Below are 23,235 nucleotides of genomic sequence, written 5' to 3'. Positions count from 1 at the left end.
TCACCTCCTTGATTAAGTTTATTCCTAGGTATTTTATTATTTTTGGTACAATTGTAAATGGGATTGTTTTCTTAATTTCTCTTTCTGTTGCTTCACTATTGATGTATAGAAATGCAATGGGTTTGTGTACGTTGATCTTGTGTCCTGCGACCTTATTGAATTCATTTATCAATTCTAGTAGTTTTCTGGTGGCATCTTTGGGATTTCCCGTATATAGTGTCATGTCATCTGAAGTGAAAGTTTCACTACTTCCTTACTAATCTGGGTACCTTTTATTTATTTTTCTTGTTCATTTGCCGTGGCTAGGACTTCCAGTACTATGTTGAATAAAAGTGGTGAGTGGACATCCTTGTCTTGTTCCTGATCTTGGGGTGAAAGCTCTTGGGTTTTCACCATAGAGTATGATGTTAGCTGTGAGGTTTTCATATATGGCCTTGATTATGTTGAGGCATATTCCCTCTAAGCCTCGTTTGTTGAGGGTTTTGATCGTGAATGGACGTTATACGTTATTAAATGCTTTCTCTGCCTCTTTTGAAATGATCATATGCTTCTTATTTCTCTTAATGTGATGTGTCATGTTGATTGATTTGCAATTATTGAACCACCGTTGCATCCTGGGAATCCACTCGATCGTGGAAAATGACTTTTTTAATGTATTGCTGGATTTGGTTTGCTAATGTTTTGTTGAGGATTTTTGCATGTGTGTTAATCATACATATTGGCCTATAGCGTGGGTGTGGGTGTGGGTGTGTGGGTGGTATCTTTTCTGGTTTGGGTATCAGGTAGTGCAGATCTTGTAGAATGAATTTGGAAGTTTTCTTCTATTTTCTTCTATTTTTTTTGGAATAATTTGAGAAGAATAAGTATTCATTCTTTAAATATTTGGTAGAATTCACCTGTGAAGCCATTCTGGTCCTGGACTTTTGTTTTTCTGGGAGTTTTTTGATTACTGATTCAATTTCATTGCCGGTAATTGGTTTGTTTAAATTTTCTGTTTCTTCCTTGTTTAGTTTTGTGAGGTTATATGTTTCCAGGAATTTATGCATTTCTTCTAGGTTGTCCAATTTGTTGGTATATCATTTTTCATAATCTCCCATAATCTTTTGTATTTCTGTGATGTCAATTATTTCTCCTGTTTGATCTGATTTTGTTTGAGTTCTCTCTCTCTCTCTTTCTCTCTCTCTCTCTCTCTCTCTCTCTCTCTCTCTCTCTCTCTTTTGGTGAGTCTGGCTAAAGGTTTATCAAGTGTGTTGATCTTTTCAACAAACCAGCTCCTGGTTTCATTGAGGTGTTCTATGGCTTTTCTAGTTGTTATTTCATTTATTCCTTCTCTAATCTTTGTTGTTGCCTTCCTTCTACTGTTTTTGGGTTTTGTGGGTTCTTATTCTAGCTCCTTAGGTGTAAGGTTATTTGAAATTTTTCTTCTTAAGTTTGGCCTGTATTACTATAAACTTCCCTCTTAGAACCACTTTTGCTGCGTGCCAAAGATTTTGGACCATTCTGTTTTCATTTTCATTTGTGTCCATGGATTTTTGGATTTCCTTTTTGGTATCTTGGTTGACCCATTCATTGTTTAGTAGCATGTCCTTTAATCTCCATGAATTTGTGTTCTTTCCAGATTTTTTTCTTAGGATTGATTTCTAGTTTCAAAGCATTGTGGTCAGAAAAGATGCATGGAATAACTTCAGTCTCCTTGAATTTGTTGACATGTGTTTTGTGGCCTAATATGTGCTCTATCCTGAAGAATGTTCCAGGTGCACTTGAAAAGAATGCATATTCTGCTGTTTTAGGATGGAATGTTGTGAATATATCTATTTAATGCATCTGGTCCCATGTGTCCTTCAAAGCCACTGTTTCCTTATTCACACTCTGTTTGGATGGTCTGTCCATTGATATAAGTGGGGTGTTAAAGGTCTCTACTATTATTGTATTACTATCGATTATTTCCTTTGTTTGTTATTAACTGTTTTAAGTATTTTGGTGCTCTCTGTTGGGTGCATAAATATTTACAACTGTTACATCTCATTGGATTGTCCCATCAGTGATTACATAGTGTCTTTCTTTGTCTCTTGTTATCATCTTTGTTTTAATATCTATTTTGTCTAATACAGTAATTGCTAACCTGGCTTTCTTTCCACATTCATTTGTATGATAAATGTTTCTCCATCCCCTCACTTTCAGTCTTTAGGTGTCTTTGCGTCTGAAATGAGTCTCCTGTAGGCAGCATATAGGTGGGTCTTGTTTTCTTTTCGGTCACCCTGTGTCTTTTGATTGGAGCATTTAACCCGTGGACATTCAAAGCAATTATTGATAGGTATGTATTTATTGCCATTTTGTTACTTGTTTTATGATTGTTTTTGTAGTTCTTCTCTGTTTCTTCTCTTGCTCTCTTCTCTCATTGTAAGTTGGCTTTATCTTTACTGATATATATGGAGTCCTTTCTCTTCATTTTTTTTTTTTTTGCATATCTATTACCGGTTTTTGATTTGTGGTTACCGTTAGACTTCTATGTAACATCTTCTGCATGTAACAGACTATGGTAAGTTGATGGTTGCTTAATTTTGAACCCAATCTTCACTCCTCTCCCCTCCTTGTTTTAGGTATATGGTGTCATATTTTAATCCTTTTATTTTGTGAGTCCCTGGACTGATTTTTACAGATATACTTACTTTTACTGTGTTGTGCTTCCTACTTTCCTTAGTCTTGCTTATGGTCTTTCCTTTCCACTCAGAATCCCCTTTAACATTTCTTGTAGGGCTGGTTTGTGGTCATGAATTCCTTTAAACTTTGTTGGTTTGAGAAACTCTATTTCTCCTTCTATTCTGAATGACTGCCTTGCTGGATAGAACATTCTTGGCTGCAGGCTTTTTCCTTTCAACACTTTGAATATATCATTCTACTCCCTTCTGACTTGCAAAGTTTCTGCTGAAAAATCTGCTCATAGCCTTATGGGGTTTCCCTTGTATGTGACTGCTCTCTTTTTTGCTTTAAAAATTCTCTCTTTCGTGCTACTTTTTGCCATCTTAATTACTACATGTCTTAGTGTGGACCTCCTTGCACTGATTTTGTTGGAGGATCTCTGTGCCTTCTGGATCCGGGTTTCTGTTTCCTTCCCCAGATTTGGGAAAATTTCAGCTATTATGTCTTCAAATAAATGTTCTGTCACCCTTTTCTTTCTCTTCTCCTTCTAGGATGACTATAATGCACATGAAATTATGCTTGATGGTATCACTGAGGTCTCTAAGTCTATTCTTATTTTGCATAATTGTTTTTCACTCACCTGCTCAACTTGAAGGCTTTCCATTATTCTGTCTTCCAGGTCATTGATTTATTCTTCTATCTCATCTTGTCTGCTGTTTATTCTGTTTAGCATATTTTTATTTCATTCATCATGTACTTCATCTCTGATTAGTTCCTTTTTGTCGCACCGTTAAGGATCTCACTGATATCCTCCACTCTTTTCTCAAATCCAGTGAGCATCTTTATGACTATTACTTTAAATTCTCTATCAGACATATTACTTACGTCAGTTTTGCTTGGGTCTCTTGCTGTGGTTTGGTCCTGTTCTTTCATTTGGGACATAGTCCTCTGTCTCCTCATTTTCTCTAACTCTGTGTCTGTTTCTCTGTGTTAGGACAGACAGCTGTTTACTGCACTTGAAAGTAGTACAGTGAAGAAGGAGGACCCTCTTCTTATGAAGAAGAGGTTCTCTAGTTCCTGGTAGTGCAGTGTCCCCTGTTCACCAGAACCTGGTGCTTCAGGGGTGTGTCCTATGTGTGATGTGTGTGCCCATCTGTTGTGGCCGAGTCGCTTTTTCCTTCAGTCCAGTCATCTGCAGTGATTCTCCTTGCTTACTCTGGGCAGGGTTTGGTTCCTGTGGTGTTAATGGGCCACTCTTAGGATGCCTTGGACTTGACTTGAGTCAGACCAGGCGTTTGCCAGAGATGCAATAGCACCAAACTGCACGGCACCTTCCCTGTGTTGTCCCCTGAGAATCTTTCATTGGTGGGCGGGGCCTGCAGTCAAACCAGATGTCTGTCTCCAGCCCACTCCGGGGCCACAGGCCGACTGCTGTGGGTGGTTATCTTTCCCCTCCAGGGAAGAAGTCCCTTTGGGGTGGTGCTGGCCACCATATTGGATTGCTCGCACACTCCCAGGCCTATGGCATTGCCTTGTGTGGGCTCTGGCCAAGAGCGTATTGGGGAGCATGGTAACCAAACACAACATGGTGGGAACAGAATGGCGGGGCAGCTGAGCTAGCAAATTAGGTAGCAAGTTCCACACGTGGCTGTGTGTTTATGCTGGGGGGTGGGGGAAGGAACTGGCACCTGCCAGTTTCTTGGTTCCTGGAGGAGTTCCCCAGCTATTTCTGTGTCTCTGGGGCATGCTGTAACATTAGTAAGTAACTCTCCCTCCTGTATCCCCCAGGCACCTTTCAAAGTGCTGCTTCTCTGCTGCATTTCCCCTTGGCCTCCCCGCCCTCCCAGAGCCAAGCCCACTGACTTTTTAAAAGTCCAGGTTTCGGGGCGCCTGGGTGGCGCAGTAGGTTAAGCGTCTGACTTCAGCCAGGTCATGATCTCGCGGTCCGTGAGTTCGAGCCCCGCGTCGGGCTCTGGGCTGACGGCTCGGAGCCCGGAGCCTGTTTCCGATTCTGTGTTTCCCTCTCTCTCTGCCCCTCCCCCGTTCGTGCTCTGTCTCTCTCTGTCCCAAAAATAAATAAAAAACGTTGAAAAAAAAATTTTTTTTTAAAAAAAGTCCAGGTTTCAAGTTCCACTAGTTGTAAGAACTCACAAAATTTAAACCCTCTGGTTTTCAAAGCCTAATGTTACGAGGATTAATCGTCTCCATGTGGGCTCTCTGGTGGGGGGTGGGGGGTGTGTTTCTCACCCTTCACTGTGCCCTCAGTTTCCTCCCTCCTGTGGACAGTCTGGAAAGTCCATGTAGTTCTGACCATGTCTCTGCCCTTCCTACCCTCTTGGATGTGGCCTCTTCTATTTAGTTATATTCCACTTTGGTGGCAGATTGTCACTTTTGCCTTGTAATTGTGTCACTTTTTGCTTCATATATTTTAAGGGTGTGTTACATGAGCATACACAGCTTGACTTTTTATATCTTTCCAGCAAATTGGAACTTTCAGCCACACGTTAAAATCGTCTTTATTACTAACTATATTTCTCATATTAAAGCCTGTTTTGTCTCATATTAATATAACTAAACCAATTTCCTCTGTATGATATGAGCTTGGCGTCGCTCATTGTATCCTTTGACTTTTAATCTTTCTGTGCCTTTATATTAGAGATTACTTTTTAATGATCAGCATAGAACTGAATGTTTTATTCACCTTAATATGTATCTTTTAGCTGGGGGGGGTGTTCATTAATATCTATTCTGCTACCATTTTATTATATAGTTTCTATTTTTTTTTTCTTGCCTCCTTTGAGGTTGAATTTTACATTGTTTTTTTTTTTTTAATTCTCTTTTTTTCCTTGTGCTAATTTGGATGTTATATGATCGAGGTCTACTGTTCTTATGGTTACCATAGCTATTTTAAATTTTTTTTTTTAACGTTTATTTATTTTTGAGACGGAGAGAGACAGAGCATAAACGGGGGAGGGGCAGAGAGAGAGGGAGACACAGAATCGGAAGCAGGCTCCGGGCTCCGAGCCGTCAGCCCAGAGCCCGACGCGGGGCTCGAACGCACCGACCATGAGATCGTGACCTGAGCCGAAGTTGGACGCGTTACCGACTGAGCCACCCAGGCGCCCCTACCATAGCTATTTTAATAAGCATCCTTGAAAGGAATAAATGTGTCAGTACTGGTACTCTCCTCACAGTCAATAGGAAGTCTTTAGAATAGTTTGATCTCAACCATTGATTCATCAAATTATGTTCTCCTTCCCAGCGATTTCGGTTATGCTCTATTATTTATTTAATCACCACAATTCTACTTCATTTTTATACACTCAATATTTATTTAAATCCGCCTACATATTTACCAATACCTTTTGCTCGTTGCATCTGTCTACACTACAGACCACTTTCCTGAGTTACGGTCATTAGAAGTTCCATTATTTTAAGAGTCTATCGGTGAAATTCTCATTCTTTCTTTGCCTGAAAATGCATGTATTTTCTGCTTTTACTTGGGGGCAAAAATGGCTTTGTAGAAAAGGGATTTCTAGGATAAAAGCTCTTTTCTGTGAGTTTATTGAAAACAGCATTCCACCGTGTTCCAGACGCCATTTTTACTTCTGAGTACTCAGCCATCTGCGTTTTGGGGGGATTTTTGCTTTTTGGTTTGGTTGGTTTGGCTTGGTTTGGTAGAAGTCAGTCTTTGCTCTACAGCTAATTGGCTAATTTTAAGATCTGCATTTCCTTTTTGGTAAAGGTATCACTAGGAAGGACCTTGAGGGTTTCTTGATATGCCACCTGGAATTTGGTGGGTTTTCTCGAACTTACATTGTCTTTCAGCAATTCAAGAAAATTCTCAGCCAAGATCTCAGAGGTTGCTTCTTGCTCATTCTCTCTCTCTTGCTTTCTTCTGAGCTCTTACTAAACTTATGTGAGGGTTTTTTTTGTTGTCACCATCGTCCATGTATTTTAATGAATTTCATAATTTACAGCTTTCTGTCTCCACTGCAGTTTGGATAACGTCTCCGCTTTTATCACCCAGTGGTCTCATTCTCTCAGCTTTGTTTAAATCTCCCGTTGAATCCATTCATTGAGCTTTAAATTTTAATTATACGTTCCAGTTTTAGACCTTCTGTTTCATTTTTATAAAATTTTGCTTACTCATTTTTGTATTTTCTTGTTCTTTGCTCAAATATCAAGGGTTCTCTTTCATTCAATTTTTTCAGTTTTTTAAAAAATTTTTTAAAAAATGCTTATTTTTGAGAGAGAGACAGATTGTCGGTGGGAGAGAAGCAGAGAGAAAGGGAGACAGAATCAGGCCTGAAGCAGGCTTCAGGCTCCAAGCCGTCAGCCCAGAGCCCGATGCAGGGCTGGAACCCACGAACTGCGAGATCATGACCTGAGCTGAAGTCAGATGCTGAACTGACTGAGCCACCCAGGTGCCCCTCAATTTTTTTCAGTTTTAGAGTACATTCATTAGAAGATGATCTTAAGACAACTTCTGCTTTGACAGTTTAAAACTGTTTTGTTTCTCTGTGCCATAGATTAAGGGTAACATAAAGACCTACCAACAATTATTAGCTTCTTTCTCCTGGAATTGGCTGTCGGCATAGCACAGTATGATCATTTTTGAATTGCTAAAACACATATTAAAGGCTTTGTCTGCTTCTCTTCACAAAGTAATGCCATTACAGCCTATAATTTTCAGTAAGTTTTGTCACTTCTCAGAAGGCAAAGGTCCATGCACGATCACAGAGTCTGGATATATTTGGAGAGCCTCTGAAATCGCCTCTCTTCCTGCCAGTTCAGGCAATGCTGAATTTATATTAGAACTTAAAATACGAGGTCAGGGGCAGGAACTGTGACCTATGGAGACTAGGTGCTTATTTAGGCTTCTGAAGGGTGATTCCTAACAGCGAACATTTCTGCCTCTTTTTTTAAGTTTTGTTTATTTAAGTGATCTCTACACCCAACATGGGGCTCGAACTCCCAACCCTGAGATCAAGAGTCACACGCTCTTCCGACCAAGCCACGTAGGCACCTCGAGAGCATTTCTGTCTTAACTGATACATTGTGCTCAGAAGGATGAAGGTATTTTTTCTTCGTCTTGAATTGGTGTCTGAGAAACTACGAGGAAGGCACTTTTTCCTGCTACATGGGTCAGAGACAATTAAACAAGACACTTCAACAGGAACTTCTTGGTTTTTTTTTAAAATATGTTAAAGATTGCGATTTTAGGGGCGCCTGGGTGGCGCAGTCGGTTAAGCGTCCGACTTCAGCCAGGTCACGATCTCGCGGTCCGTGAGTTCGAGCCCCGCGTCAGGCTCTGGGCTGATGGCTCAGAGCCTGGAGCCTGTTTCCGATTCTGTGTCTCCCTTTCTCTCTGCCCCTCCCCCGTTCATGCTCTGTCTCTCTCTGTCCCAAAAATAAATAAACGTTGAAAAAAAAATTTTTTTTTAAAATAAAAAAAAATAAATAAATAAAGATTGCGATTTTATAGTTGGACTTCCAATATTTGAAGTCTTTGCAGGTTGAATCCCACTGTTTCTGCTGGCTCCAACTCTTGGTGACTTTTTTCCTTGTGTACTTCATGACTTTTGATTGTAAGCGTCACGTTCCTTGGGATTTTATTTGCGGGAATCCTTTGAGGATTGGAATCTGGTTGCATTCCTCCAGGAAAGGTCTGTATCTGTTTCTGCCAGTCTTCGAGGGGCTCTTCCAACCCCAGACCACCTATACTTCAACTTGCAGGGGTGTACTTAGTGCCCAGGAGAAAGCAGGAAACTTCCATCCTTACCCTTTCTGTGTTTTGTTTCTCATACGCCCTTACGGTGTCGAGATTTCACATGCAGCCTCCTACCAGCCTCCTCAGCTCGTGGGGGCCCCAGGCTGAATCACCAGGTTCCCACATCCCACAAAGCCATCAGAATAGCAGCTCAAGGTCTCCAGTGTTGAGTAGAAACCATCACAGGAAAGACCGATGGGAGCCTTACTCAGTGCTTGCTTTCACTACACCTTCAGCCTCCAGAGATTCCTTGATTTCTTGCCACTTTAGCGATGCATTTTCACGGTTTGGGTGGAGGGGTTATTTATCCATATTATCGCATGCATTGTACAGTTGTCTCCAACTTCCTCTCCCGGTTGCTCGGCAGTCAGGGCTTTCCTGGACCACTCCACCGAAACCACCCTTGTCAAGATCACCAGTGATGGCCATATGGCCTAATCCTGTGGCCATGACCACCTTCATCTTACTCGTACCCATCAGCAGCGTTTGGCATAGCTGATTATCCTGTCTTTCCCAAAGAGCTTCTTTGTGTGGCTTTCGGGATACCTCACTTTTATTATTTGTCTTCGGTCTCACTGGCCGTGCCCTCTTGGTCTCTTTGGCTGGGCTCATCTCCCCTTCTAGGCATCAAGATGCATTTCTGAAATCTCAATCCTGAACTCTACCTACATTCTTATTCCAGATGAGACCTAACTCGTCCCTGTAAATGCACCTGTGTGCCGATAACTACCCAATTTATATTTTCAGCCTCAGCTCTCCGGAACTCAAGACTTCCAGGCAACTGACCCACAGATATCCCCCCTAGGTGTCCAGTGTCTGTGAGGCATCTTACACACAATACATTTAAGACTGACTCCTCCTCCACCTTCTCCGTCCAGAAAACCCCAGTCTTCGCCAGTTCTTCCCCAAATCTGTACATGACATCACCATTGACCCCATCTCCAGCAGTTGTTACTGATTTCTCTCATCCCCTCGTGTCTCCCCTCCAGTCCATCAGTGGGTCCTCTAGCATCTCCGTGTGAAATTACCTTGAACCTGACCACCGCTCCAGTCCACCTTCCAGGCCAAAGTCGACATCATCATCATCATCTTCTGTCACAACCACTAGAGCCCCTAAATGCCCTCCTGGCTTCCATTCCTGTCTCTCCATATCCAATGCCACCATCACCACCTCCGGCTACAACTTGTTCTCCTCCAGCTACAGATCTTTTGAAAATCTACTTCTCCAGGGCCTGGGTGGCTCAGTCGGTTGAGTGTCCGACTTCGGCTCAGGTCATGATCTCACGGTTCGTGGGTTTGAGCCCTGTGTCGGGCTCTGTGCTGACAGCTCGGAGCCTGGAGCCTGCTTCGGATTCTGTGTCTCCCTCTCTCTCTCTCTGCCCCTCCCCTGCTCATGCTCTGTCTCTCCTTGTCTCAAAAACATTAAAAAAAATTTTTTTTGAAAACATACTTCTCCAACTCAGATTTCTCGTGCTTATGATGAAATCTGGACTCCATCTGGACTCCTCGCCCTGGCGAACAAGGCCCTGCAGCGTCTGACCCCTGTTGATTTCCTCACCCCTCCTCCGTGATTCCCCGATTCCTCGTCTGTTTCTGCCCGCTGACCTTTCTCCTTTCCTTCAAATATGTCAGACTGGGGGCGCCTGGGTGGCGCAGTCGGTTAAGCGTCCGACTTCAGCCAGGTCCCGATCTCGCGGTTCGTGAGTTCGAGCCCCGCGTCGGGCTCTGGACTGATGGCTCAGAGCCTGGAGCCTGTTTCCAATTCTGTGTCTCCCTCCCTCTCTGCCCCTCCCCCATTCATGCTCTGTCTCTCTCTGTCCCAAAAATAAATAAACGTTGAAAAAAAATTTAAAAAAAAAACAAAAAAACAAAAAAAAAAACAAATATGTCAGACTGAATCCAGCCTCGGTGCCTTGACTCATGCTGTGCCCTGTACTCAAAAGCTCTTTTCCCGTTTTTCTTTCTGTGGCTTACTCCTTCACACAATTTCCATTTCTGCTCAACTAGCACCTCTGTAGAAAGACCTTCACTGACCACTCCACAGAAAATTGGACTCTCCTTAGTCTCTGTCCCCTTATAGCTCTCAAAGCCATGTGAAACTATACAATTTACTTCATTGATTTGTTTCCTATTTTTCCTATGAGAATGTACGCTTTATAAAGTCAGAGCTTTAGTTTCCCTTATTTATCATTCTTTTTTTTATTTTATTTTTTTTTTAACGTTTATTCACCTTTGAGAGACAGAGCACAAGTGGGGGAGGGGCAGAGAGAGGAAGACACAGAATCCGAAGCAGGCTCCAGGCTCCGAGGTGTCAGCATAGAGCCCCATGCAGGGCTCAAACCCGTAAACCGTGAGATCATGACCTGAGCTGAAGTCAGCTGCTTAACCGACTGAGCCACCCAGGCACCCCTCTCTCATTTATCATTCTGTCCCCAGAAACTGGAGCCATGGTTGGGCTCGAATATTTGATACATTGATGTATCTCATTCTATGTAATAGATGCTCGATAAATATTTTTGAAATAAAGACTGAATCTCACTTAACTCCCACCATAACCAGTGAGTTTTTCCAATCATATAGGTGAGGAAACTGAGGCCCAGAGATGTTAAATGACTTGGCCGTGGTTACACATCTAGTGAGTGTCCAAATCAAACCCAAGTGTGGTATGACTTTCGAGGCCATGATATTTTTTTTTCCCAGTGTTTTGAAATTTTTTTTCCTAAATTTCACCTTGAAATAATGTCAGACTTAAAAAAAAAAAAAAAAAGTTGCCAAAACTGTACAGAGCTCACGTGTACCTTCCCTGAGCTTTCTCAAATGATGTCATCTTCTCTAATCATAAGGTAGTTCTCAAAACCAGAAAGTTGATGTTGGTGTAGAACTAGTTTCTGATGTACAGGCCTTCCTCCCATTTCACCAGTTGCCCCACTAACGTGTCCTCTCTCCTCCGGCGTGGAGGTCCCGGTCTCTGTCTTTCACGGCTGTGAAAACACGACCGTGACCCTTCCGAAGAGGGCCGCATTCTCGCCGTCCGGGTCTAGTGTATGCACAGTGCTAGGCACATGGAAAGTGTTTGGCAATGATGGCTGTTCTTGTCGGGGAAATACATCAACCTTCCTTTTGAGGAGTGGGAGGGGAAGGCTTCTTCACGTTCTGTTTGCTTCGCTTAGCTTGGCCGACCTTGAAGTGTTTATAAGAAATACCGAGAGCGGCATGCTCAAGAAAGTTGAAAAAGGAGATTTCAAAGGATTGGTGGAGATTATGGGGCACCTTATGGCTCTGAAAGAGTGGCAGAACCGCACTGATGAGATGTTCGAGCCCTTGAAGCACACTATTGAGCTGCTAAAGACCTATGAACAAGAATTGCCAGAAACGGTGTTGAAGCAGCTGGAGGTCAGTGCACAGTTTGTTTCCTGAATAAAAGAAACAGAGGGAAGGCTTCTGGACCGCAGAGTGGGGTGAGGTTGGGGCGAGGCGAATGAGAAACGGGGCCGGGTGAGGACCCACGGCTCGCGATTTGGAGCCGTCCGTGTAATGGCTGTGCGCTCTCGAGGGCCTTCCGGAAACTCCGTAAGTACGAAACGGCACGGTGTTGGCGATAGATGGGACAATTGGCGTGGGTGAAGGGTTTTGGCGGTTTCGTTTTGTTTTGTGTTTTCTTTTTTAGGGATGACTGAAAGTTTTGATTCAGAGAAAGGAAAGCAGGTCTGAGGAGTGCTAAGATGACCTTAAGGGGATGTGGGGCCTGAAAGAAACCAGTCAAGCAGTACTGTGAGGCAATACAGAAAAAGGGCACAGGTTCCTGGGTCAGAGGCTGAGGGCAAGGAGGATATGCCAGAGTCAGAAGGAGATGATAGCCAGGCAAGCAGGCGACCACGGAGATGGGTCAGAACTGTAGGGGACGGGCACGCCGTGCCGTGCCGTCACAGTGTGGCATCCTAGCGTTGATAAAGACGTCTGGGCACCTGTCCAGCTTCAGGCCTGCGGGTGATGGGCGGGGAGGGGGGGGGGGCGGGCAGAGCGTGGGTCTGACCGGACCGTGGTCGTCTTCACAGGAGCTGCCTGAGCAGTGGGACAATGTGAAGAAGATGGCCATCGCTGTGAGGCAGCAGGTGGCCCCGCTGCAGGCGAACGAGGTGGCCGCCCTCCGTCAGAGGTGCTCAGCCTTTGACGTTGAACAGCAGCAGTTCTGGGAGCGATTCCGCAAGGAAGCTCCCTTCAGGTATGGACCACCCCCCCCCCACCCCCCCGCCCCCCCCGCATCAGCACAGCCTCCTTTCTGGTAAACATGGCGGTCTTTGGGTTTCCGAGGGTCTTTCGGTTGAGTTCTTGGATCTTCTGGTGTCTAGCAGGGGAAGACTTGTTTCTAGTCTTCCCTCCCACTTAGATCGGCTGGTTAGAACCTGGTGCTGATGTGAGCAGAGCCCCGTATGAGATGACCAAAGGTTGTACAAACACCGTGCCTTAAAAACAGAAGCCTAGAGGCGCCCGGGGGGGCTCAGTCGGTTGAGCGTCCGACTCTTGATTTCGGCTCAGGTCGTGATATCACGGTTTATGAGATCGAGCCCTGTGTCGGGTTCTGTGTCAACAGCTCAGAGCCTCCTTGGGATTCTCCCTCTGTCTCCCTCCCTCTCAAATAGATAAACTTTAAAATAAAAAAAGTCTCAAAGTTCTGTGTCCCCGAACTGTGTGTGATAAAAATCACAAGGTATTTTACAAAGCCACTAGTATTCTAAATACCCACAGACTCGTGTTCTTTTGGTTTAAAAGTGGCTGGGAGCATTTTGAAATAATTTTGGAAGGCACTTTGGAAGACCAAAGGAAGGATTTGAGGGGCGCCTGGGTGGCTCAGTCAGTTAAGCATCTGACTGCGGCTCAGGTCATGATCTCATGGTTTGTGAGTTCGAGCCCCGTGTCAGGCTTTGTGCTGACGGCTCAAAGCCTGGAACCTGCTTCAGATTCTGTGTCTCCCTCTCTCTCTGCACCCCGCCACTCCCACTCTGTCTCTTTCAAAAATAAATATTAAAAAAAAAAGGAAGGATTTGAGGTGAAGGATTTCTTTCTCTCTCTGCTTAGTAATGCTCAGACCCCTCCCCACTCATGATAAGGGGTCTTAAAACAATTATAGGACGAATGACCCCATTCACACGTGCTCACATTGTGCACACACGAGTTTCGCATGACTCCTACCTTGATGGAGAAGTGTACCAGGGGTCTGTCCCTGGTCCTCTGCTCAGCGTCAGTGGCTCCAACCAGGAGACCAAGCTGGTTCTCAATGTCCCGTGTCTGCTGATGCACCAGCTGAGATGGGTCCCCTCCCTTACTCCAGTTCCATGACTCACTTTCTGGTTCCCTCGCTGAGATTCCTGCCGGGTTTCCTCTACGGTTTTGGACGGACGAGCTTAGACATCTCAGCGCTGGAAAACGCCATGCTGGTGAAGAGTGACAAACCTTTTAACTGTCAAGGGCACTTACCCAGAAAAAAACAACATCACACAGGGAGACAACACGCTAAAGCAACAAATGAAGCCAAAAAAAAAAACAAAAAAAAAAAAAAAAACAACGAAAAAACAACCATCACAACGTTAGTGGAAGGAAATAGGGCGTAATGATTAAGCATGTGGACTCTGGATTCAGGCCGCCTTGCATCTGCTCACAAGTCTATGACTTACTGTGTGTCAGGAAGCTCACCAGCTCTGAGCTTTAGTTCCCTCGCCTGTAAAATGGGGTTCATGATAGCATCCGTCTCATAAGGTTGTTGACAGAATTAAGAAGTAATCTTTGTGGGGCGCCTGGGTGGCTCAGTCAGTTAAGCGTCCGACTCTTGATTTTGGCTGAGGTCATGATCTCGTGGTTAACGAGTTCGAGCCCTGCGTCGGGCTCTGTGCTGACAGCATGGAACCTGGTTGGGATCCTCTCTCTCTGCCCCTCCCCTGCTTACGCTCTCTCAGAATAAACAAACTATTTTTTAAAATATTTTTAAGTTTATTTTGAGAGACTGCACGAATGGAGAAGGAACAGAGAGAGAGAGAGAGAGAGAGGAAGGCAGAGAATCCCAAGAGGGAGAGAATCCACGCAGGGCTTGATCTCACGAACTTGTGAGATCGTGACCTGAGCCCAGATCAAGAGTCGGATGCTTAACCGACTGAGCCACCCAGGTGCCCCACTAAATAAATGAGCTTAAAAGAAAAAGAAGTAATCTTTGCAAGTATTTAGCGTAGTATCTGGCACTAAGATGACCAACCATCCTGGTTTTCCCTCGGCCCTTCTGGTTTTAGCGCTGGAAGTCTCACATCCAGAGAAGATTCCCTGTTCCAGGCAGATCAGAACTGTCGGTCGCCCAGCATGGCGCACGGGCACGGCCTACCTATTCCTATTCGCCACTCCTCAAACGTACACCGAGTGGCTCCTATCTCCCAATTACCATACCTGGGGCTAGAGAGAACGAGACGAATGTTTCACGAGGCAGGGAACGGCAGAGCAACCTGGGGACAAGACCTCCAGTACTTTGTAAAGGTCCTCAGGTGCTTCCACTGCGCAGCCAAGTTTGAGCCTTGCTGCCCTATGGGGAAGTAACTGGTTCCCTTTTAAGCAATCGTGCCAGGGCGTAAAATTCCAGATGAGTCCACATCCCTTTAGCATAATGGTCTTTGGAGCCGTGCCCTTGCTCCAAGGAAGCATCTGTTGCACCACACATTGGTGAAGCTCTTTGGGGACTGTTCTTTCCGAGTCTGAGACATATTCTCTTGACTCTCCTTTGGACATGCAATTGGATATTTGAATTTTAACACCTATCACGCAGAGCCAAAGCTGGTGAGGGGGTTGGGTTATGGAGCTGTGTGATACTTGCTTAGCGTTAACAATCACACCCACGGCAACAGCCGTAAGAAAGAGAGGAAAAGACACTAATATCTCTGCCTCAACTGTCCCTTACAAAATTTTTCAAGAGAAGGGTCCCAAAGATACGTGGTGAAATGTTTTCCCAAATGGACTCCGGATAACTGCTCGAGAGGACACGACGTCCGTTTGCTGGTGTGATTTTGCGTACCTGTTGGAAACGCGGTATCCCTCCTTCGTAGTTAGGTCGCGTACGTGTGTTGATCGACTGGTGGCGTTTTTGTAACGTGATGGCTGCGATTGAGTTTGTTTTCTTTCTTAGCACCCGTATCTGCCGGCTGGGTGGATATTGCTTCTCTGAGCTGGGTTTTCCAAATCCGCATCTGTGAATTTGACATGCAGATGAGGCCTCGCAAGAGAACACTTTGAAAAGAGCTGCTCACAGCAGCATGGAAAGCCAAACATTACTTCAATTGTGATGCGTTCTTCTCCTCGGCAAGAAAACATCAGGACTGGGGCAGAATTGTGGATTTATGGCTGAAGGGAATCTTAGTGGGAATCAACTCAAGGCTTGTTGTCTTTTTGGGCTTGGTGTATGCAAATCTGTGTGTTTGACATTTTAAGGCTGTGTGTATGGCAAAGGGTTTTAATTCTGGCGCCTTCACTTTTAGATCATTTAAGAGTTTCTAAAATGCAGACCGTGGCACTTTCCTCTGCGAGTGCAAGTTTCGGTTCCTCATTATGTTGCAGGTTAAGCTCACACTGATCTTGTCTTTGAGGAGGAAAAACAAAGTATCTCATTAGGCTCCTGAAGCCTGTCAGGTGCTGGTTGATGTCTGGTTGCTTGGGTTGAGTTTCTTCGTGTCCAAGTCTTACTGTAGTTGTTAACTCTGAGCTGTATCAGCATATTCCGAGCTGAGCTCCCTGACTCCGTAGTAATTGGCTAACTCCTCATATTCAGATTCAAGGACTTTTCACAGCTCTTAAAGTCCGGAGGCGGACTGTCCCCTTTGAGCAAAAGGAATGTCTCCACGCTCCAGTGGCCTTCTCTGGCTCAGTGTCCTAACCTTGAGTGCAGTCTTCCTGACCTTAAGGAATGATGCCATGGCACATAACCGGTTGCCTTTCCCACATCGAGACCAAGGTTATCTACCCACGGCTTTCTTAGCCAAAGCACTCGATCTCGGTGAGCTACTGCTCAGTGGAGACCATTAGTGTTTTCAGCCGGCTGGCAGCCGGATTCCGTGAACGATCGAGAGAGCTTTCTTGAAGGTACCCTCCCTTTGGGTACTATCGTGCATGACAACTAGAGAAAGCAAAGCTTTCCAGATAGCCCAGTGCAGCAGGCGTGAGGAAAGAGGGTCCTCAGTCTTGCTTGCACGGTGTCTGTTGTCTCTTCAGTAGCTGGAGAAAAGAAGTGCTCATCGTTAGATCTCCCACAACATGTCGCAGTCCTGAGACAAGTCATTAGTTCAGCTTCACCCTGTTCTTCCAGTTCATCGGATTCATTCACACGATTCAGGCTTCCGCAGAGCAGGAGAGGTCGTGGTCTCAACAGTGGGGTCACCAAAAAAGGATATTGTGCTGGGATTTTAAGATAATACACGCTCAAAAAAAAAAAAAAAAAAACCACCAAAAAAAAAAAAAAAACCCATACTTTCTGACCTCAGAGACAATTTCAAAAATGAGTACTTAGACACATTCATTGGAGGGGCGTCTGGGTGGCTCAGTTGATTGAGCATCTGACTCTTTTTTTTAATGTTTTTAATGTTTACTTTTGAGACAGCATGAGTGGGGGAGTGGCAAAGAGGGAGACACAGAATCCGAAGCAGGCTCCAGGCTCTGAGCTGCCAGCACAGAGCCCGACGCAGGGCTCGAACCCACAGACTGTGCGATAACGACCTGAGCCGAAGTTGGACCCTCAACTGACAGAGCCACCCAGGCACCCCGCATCCGACTCTTGATTTCAGCTCAGGTCATGGTCCCAGCATTGTGGGATAGAGCCCTGCGTTGGTCTCCATGCCAAGCATAGAGCCTGCTTAAGATTCCCTCTCTCTCCCTCTGCCCCTCACCCCACTCTCTCTTTCTCAAAAAAACAAAAACAGGGGTGCCTGGGTGGTTCAGTCAGTTAAGCATCCAACGTCAGCTCAGGTCATGATCTCACGGTTTGTGAGTTCGAGCCCCGCGTCAGGCTCTGTGCTGACAGCTCAGAGCACAGAGCCTGCTTCAGATTCTGTGTCTCCCGCTCTCTCTGCTCTTCCCCCACTCATGCTCTGTCTCTCTCTCTCCCCTTCAAAAATAAATAAAAACATTAAAAATTTTTTTAAATAAAAACAGAAAAAATAAAGCGAAAGACATGTCCATTGGGTGGCCGACTTTAACCTCCCCCAAGGAGGCAGTTCACACCCCCTGTTGGAGATGGTGCTTGAGCCAGTGGGAAAGGGAGGATTAGCCATTGGGAAAAGAAGTTGGAGGTGAGGTTATTCCAGTCATAGGAAGCAGAACACTCAAAGGCACCAAAGGGTGAAAACGTGAGGAACAGTTGGATGGCCCCATGTGTGCATGGCTGGGATGCTGGAAATGGGGGTGAGAACAGAGCGGTTCACGGAACCAGATTCTGACCGTGATCAACCACTGAGGAGCCTAAGCATGAGGACAACGTGGTGTGAACACCACTGGCCTGTGGCTGCGGAGAACGGGGTGGAGCGAGACCCACTCAGGGCCAAGTGCTCGGTGGGAGGGTGATGGTGGCAGCCCAGGAGAGAAGCAGTCCCCATGGACTGATGCGATGGCATTGACAATGGAGAGAGGACAGATTGGAGAGAGATTTGGGAGGGGAATAGGTGTGTTGATTGGGTACGAGAGGTGAGCAGGGAGGAGAGACTGGTACAGTTCTCTGTCTTCTATCCTGGACCACTAAGTGCAAGGCACTCTTTCACTGCTCACCCAGGTGGGGGCCACCGATGGGGAAGAACTGAAAGACCCCAGGCTCGGTTCGGATGAGTTGAGTCTTAAGATTCCCGTCAGGTACCAAGCAGGGGTGTGTTTGTTTTTGAACACACAGGTGTGGTTCTGAGGTTAAACATTTACCACCCACTGGCTTCCCGAGAATTAATTTAAATCACTCACTCCTCCCACTCCCTCCACACACACCTACGTCTGGGTCAGGCCTGAGTCGATCATTCTTCTGAGATCGTACGCACAAGCGCCGAATTTCCATTTCTCTCCATTATAATTTTTATTCATCCGGACATTGCAGGCCTTTCTCTCCTTAGATTAAAATACTTTTGCATTATTGTTTCAATTTCAAAGACTTACTGCACCCCGTTCCCTCCGATTGCTTTCTTGTTCTCCTACTGTATCGCTCCCCTAGGATTCGGAGAACCGCTTCCAGCTTATTAGGCACATTAATCAGGGCTGTGAACATCCTGACGGTGTGCACCAGAGTTTTGAAATGGGAAGAGGGTTACCTGCCCTCGTGTCTTGGGATTCTTTTCACCACTTAGGCCAAATTAACTTTTATGTGTGCTCAGCTGCAGGAAATGACTGTCCACAAATTTAAACCATAAACAAAAATTACACCACGCGGTAGACGACGTCAGGAGTAGGTCTGACAAGGAATCGCCTCTGACAGACATCTGAGATGCTGCTGTTGATTTCAGGGTGTTCGCACGGGCTAAGGAAAGAATGGTTAGAAAGACCATTCATTTTCTCCTGTGTGTGCCCCGAACACCCTGAGAGCTCACGACTTCCCTCGTAAGTTATTCCTGAATTATATACGCCATTCGTAGATTAAACAGAATGTGGGCTTTTAGACGTTGGCCCACAAGGATCTTGTACCAACAGCAAGAAGCTAAATTCGCTTTCCAAGTCGCTCCAGTCAAGATAAAAAGTAGAACCTACACACTCGAACAATCAGTCTTTGGAAATGAAGAATAAGGAGAAAAAAACCAGCCGTGCACTTGATCTTTCCTACCGGACCACTTGCCATGAGGACATTACATTTCATTTCTTCTGGTTCTTTTCCCACTCCTCTCCTGGGGGTGGGGGGGAGGAAGCTCCTTGCCTAGACAGACAAAGGTCCCCCTTCAGCTCTGAGAACTTCAACCTCCAGTCCTGTTCCAGAACCCTGGGGGGACGGAGACCAGCGAAGACGCACCATGATGTTCGGCCTCATCCTCTGAAGACAAGTCCACAACCGTAGCACAGAAGCCAAAAACCATTTAGATGGAACCAGCAGAATCAAACGTAGCAAGCATCAAAGTTAATCTGACACTGATTTAATGGGATGCATAACTGTTATTGTGTTGCATGGTAATTAGGCTTAAGTGGCGAGCAGTTCAGGTAAATGGCTTTAATTAGGATTACTTTCCATCCGTCAAGTCAGATATTTCCAAAGACAACTGAGAGGAGAGGCAGTTCAAGAAAAAGACGTCGTATGCCGTCCTCCCCTCCACACTCCACCACCCAACTAACATACACGAACATACGTACGTACGTGTGCGTGGGCATGCACACACATGCTGGACTGGAGGAAACGACTGGTTCTTTAAATCACTCATTTACCCTCAAATTTCCCCTTGATGATGAAGCCCATGATACCTTATTTTGATTTTAGAGGAACGTGGTATTCCCCCTTAAGTCGCGGTGCCCCCAAATTGGCCCTCCAGGCTCACAGAAGAAACCAGAGTTGGTGATGGGGAGGACAACGACAGGCTCCTTACACACTTGGGTTCCACGTGCCCCTGACCAAAGAAACGTTATCTGCCCACGTGGGTTCCTTTGCACGTCAGGTTCGTTCGTTTGTTCTTCCTTTCCTTTCCTTCCTTCCTTCCTTCCTTCCTTCCTTCCTTCCTTCCTTCCTTCCGAGATTTTAAGTCCTCTCCACACCCAACATGGGGCTCAAACTTACAACCCCAAGATCAAGAGTTGCGTGCTCCACGGACTGAGCCAGCCAGACGCCCCTGCGTGTGGGGTGCTGATGTTGGAGGAGAGAGGCCAGGCCGGGAACGCAGTTCTGGAAAGGTAGGGCCATGAAGCAGGCGAGCACTGGGGAGGCTCAGAGAGGGCGGTGGGTGCCTGCCGTGAGCACTAGAGAGAAAAGAGGGTGGGGGCCTATGAAGAAAAACCGTAAAGCTGGGCACAGCGCAGAGATAGAAGTCGGGTGAAGAACCAGAGGCATCCGGGATTCAGGAGAGAGCAGGCCAGAGTGGTCTAAGGCTCGAGATCAAGGACAACTTGGAGGGAGGACTTAGGAGTCTGACTTGAGGCCCCTAGCCAAGGAGCAGCACGATGACTGCACAGGGCCCTGGTGAGGTCTCTGTGCTCAGTCTTCGAGGTCCTCTATCCGTGGTTTCCAAACGTGGCAGTGCCATTGCCTGGAAGCGTCACAGGCCACCCACGTGAGCTTCCCCACAGTCAAGGACGCCAACCTGGCACACTGGAACCACCCGGCAAGCTGCGCCTGGGTCTCACCCCTAAAGAGCCTGATTTCACTGGACTGGGGAGCAGCCTGGGCACGGAGAGCATTCAAAACTTCCAGCAAATTCTAACATGTCACCCAGACTGAGAGCCAGTGCCCCAGAGGGAGTGTAGGGTTGGACTTCTAGATGCCAGCCCTCTCACCTAAAGACCGCCTACCATGCATAGTCTTGGCGGGAGCTCTGGCTTTCCAGCACCTACGGGAACATGACCGTGTTCCTCTGTGTCAGGTGCTCCGGGAGCCAGTGCACAGAAGCACAGTCCAAAGGGAGCTTGAACAAAGGGATGGTCCCCTTCATCCCTGGATGGGGGACCAGGGAGCAGCAGAAAAGGAGACTAGTTTTCCCTTCTCAGGTGTGAAGAGAAGATCCAAGCCTCCTGTTCACCTTGAACTGTCTTTTCTCCAGCTGTGCGCGCTCACCCCCACCACCCCCCCCACAACCCACCCCGAGTGCCTTTTTCTTCCCGGGCTTCGGTGCCAGTTACCGTTCGTGGCTAGAATACTAGGCGTTTAAAGATTTGAGCTGGCGTGACCCTGGCGATTCCGGGACACGGGCCCCCGTGCGCCCTCCTCATCGGAAGGAACACGTTTTTGTTTCGTAGGTTCGACAGCGTCGCCCCTCACCGCGAGCTGGACGCCAGGCACTTGGAGATCCGACAGATGGAGCTGACCCTGGCCTCCATCTCGGAGTCTGCTGCCTTGTTTGAGGTCAGCATTCCCAACTACAAGCAGCTGAACCAGTGCAGGCAGGAAGTCTGCCTGCTGAAGGAGCTCTGGGACACGATAGCGATGGTCACCTCCAGCATCCGTGCCTGGGAGACGGCCCCGTGGAGGGAGGTCAACGTGGAGGCCATGGACCGGGAGTGTAAACAGTTCGCCAGGTGCATCCGGAACCTGGACAAGGAGGTCAGGGCCTGGGACGCGTTCGCGGGCCTGGAGAGCACCGTGTCGGACGCTCTGAGCTCCCTGCGGGCGGTGGCCGAGCTGCAGAATCCGGCCATCCGGGAGCGGCACTGGAGGCAGCTGGTGCAGGCCACGGGCGTGAGCTTCACCGTGGGCGAGGGCACCACCCTGGCAGACCTCCTGCGGCTCCAGCTGCACCGTTTTGAGGACGAGGTGCGGGGCATCGCGGACAAGGCCGTGAAAGAGATGGGCACGGAGGAGACCTTGACGGAGCTGTGCGCCACCTGGGCCGGCCTGGAATTCCGGTACGAGCCCCACCCGCGGACCGGCGTCCCCCAGCTGCGGTCGGACGAGGACCTCCTCGAGCTCCTGGAGGACAACCAAGTCCAGCTGCAGAACCTGATGACGTCCAAGCACGTTGCCTTCTTCCTGGAGGAAGTGTCCGGCTGGCAGAAGAGGCTGTCCACGGCCGACGCCGTCATCTCCTCCTGGTTCGACGTGCAGCGTACGTGGTCTCACCTGGAAAGTATATTCATGGGATCCGAAGACATCCGGGCTCAGCTGCCCCAGGTACCTGCTAAGGAAATCCCGCTCGCTCTGCTCCCTTACCCGAGTCGAGGGAGGCGCTCCCTGTCTGCGCGGTCCTCTAGACCCTGTCCTCCTCTGCCTGGTCTTGCCTCCACTCAGAGGCACCCGCAACAAACATCGGCCTCCCAAGCCGCTAAAAGTCAGGCAGAGGGAAAGAGAGAAAGGGAAATGCACACCCATCAGTGTGTCCCTGGATGGCTGGGAAAAAGAAAGGAGGGTCGATTGGTGTTGTTTTAACGTGTATTTAAGAAAGGAAATGGAGGGGCGCCTGGGTGGCTCAGTCATTTGAGCCTCTGACTTCGGCTCAGGTCATGATCTCACGGTCCATGAGTTCGAGCCCCGCGTCGGGCTCTGTGCTCATGGCTCAGAGCCTGGAGCCTGCTTCGGATTCTGTGTCTCCCTCTCTCTCTGCCCCACCCCTGCTCATGCTCTGTCTCTCTCTGTCTCAAAAATAAACGTTTAAAAAAAAGAAAAAAAGAAAGGAAATGGAGACTATCAGCTCCTGAAGTTTGGAATGAGCCAGTCACGAGCCGCTCCACAGACAATTACAGTGCAGTTGTCAACTGGGAGTGAGCATTTGTTTCCGGGCAAATTCAAGTTCCTTCTTGAGCTGTGAGACCTCTGGCCTGTACTGCCTGCGAAACACCAGTCTGCAGCTAAATCCTCAGCAGCGAATTTCTGTGAACTGTACATTCTTCTCATTACTACCTTCCCTGTGGTTGATTGCCCCTTCTAATTTGTCTTAATTAATGTGCCATTAACTTACCCACCTCTCAGTGGACTCATATTCATTGGATTTTTTTTTTTGCAGAGTTCTCTGTTTCTCTGTACCCCCTCAGCACAGAAAGCTCTTTGCCTACAAATCAGTTTGTTTCCAAAATGTCACGCATTGTGCAGATCTCCCTTAAAAGTTGACGCGCCCCCCATCAAAACGTTGTATTTTTCCAGCTCGCCCCTCAAAAAGCATATCTAATGTCCGACTGCAGATGGAAGGTCGTACATCCGGAACGAA

At 46.9% G+C, this 23,235-nt stretch overlaps 1 protein-coding gene across 1 annotated transcript in view; it reads left to right on the top strand.

Annotated features, from left to right (window-relative positions):
- DNAH9 (dynein axonemal heavy chain 9) overlaps positions 1 to 23,235 on the top strand; it is a 311,907-nt gene that overhangs the window by 37,804 nt on the left and 250,868 nt on the right. Inside the window, exons 12-14 of the mRNA XM_040453174.1 lie at positions 11,584 to 11,806; positions 12,469 to 12,635; positions 21,335 to 22,205. Coding sequence (XP_040309108.1) covers positions 11,584 to 11,806; positions 12,469 to 12,635; positions 21,335 to 22,205 — 1,261 coding nt within the window. The remainder of the gene's footprint in view (positions 1 to 11,583; positions 11,807 to 12,468; positions 12,636 to 21,334; positions 22,206 to 23,235) is intronic.

The sequence above is a fragment of the Herpailurus yagouaroundi genome, unplaced genomic scaffold, assembly GCF_014898765.1.
Source record: "Herpailurus yagouaroundi ecotype Mexico unplaced genomic scaffold, PumYag 208, whole genome shotgun sequence".
Taxonomy (NCBI): domain Eukaryota; kingdom Metazoa; phylum Chordata; class Mammalia; order Carnivora; family Felidae; genus Herpailurus; species Herpailurus yagouaroundi.
This window is presented reverse-complemented; position numbering and strand designations above follow the sequence as displayed.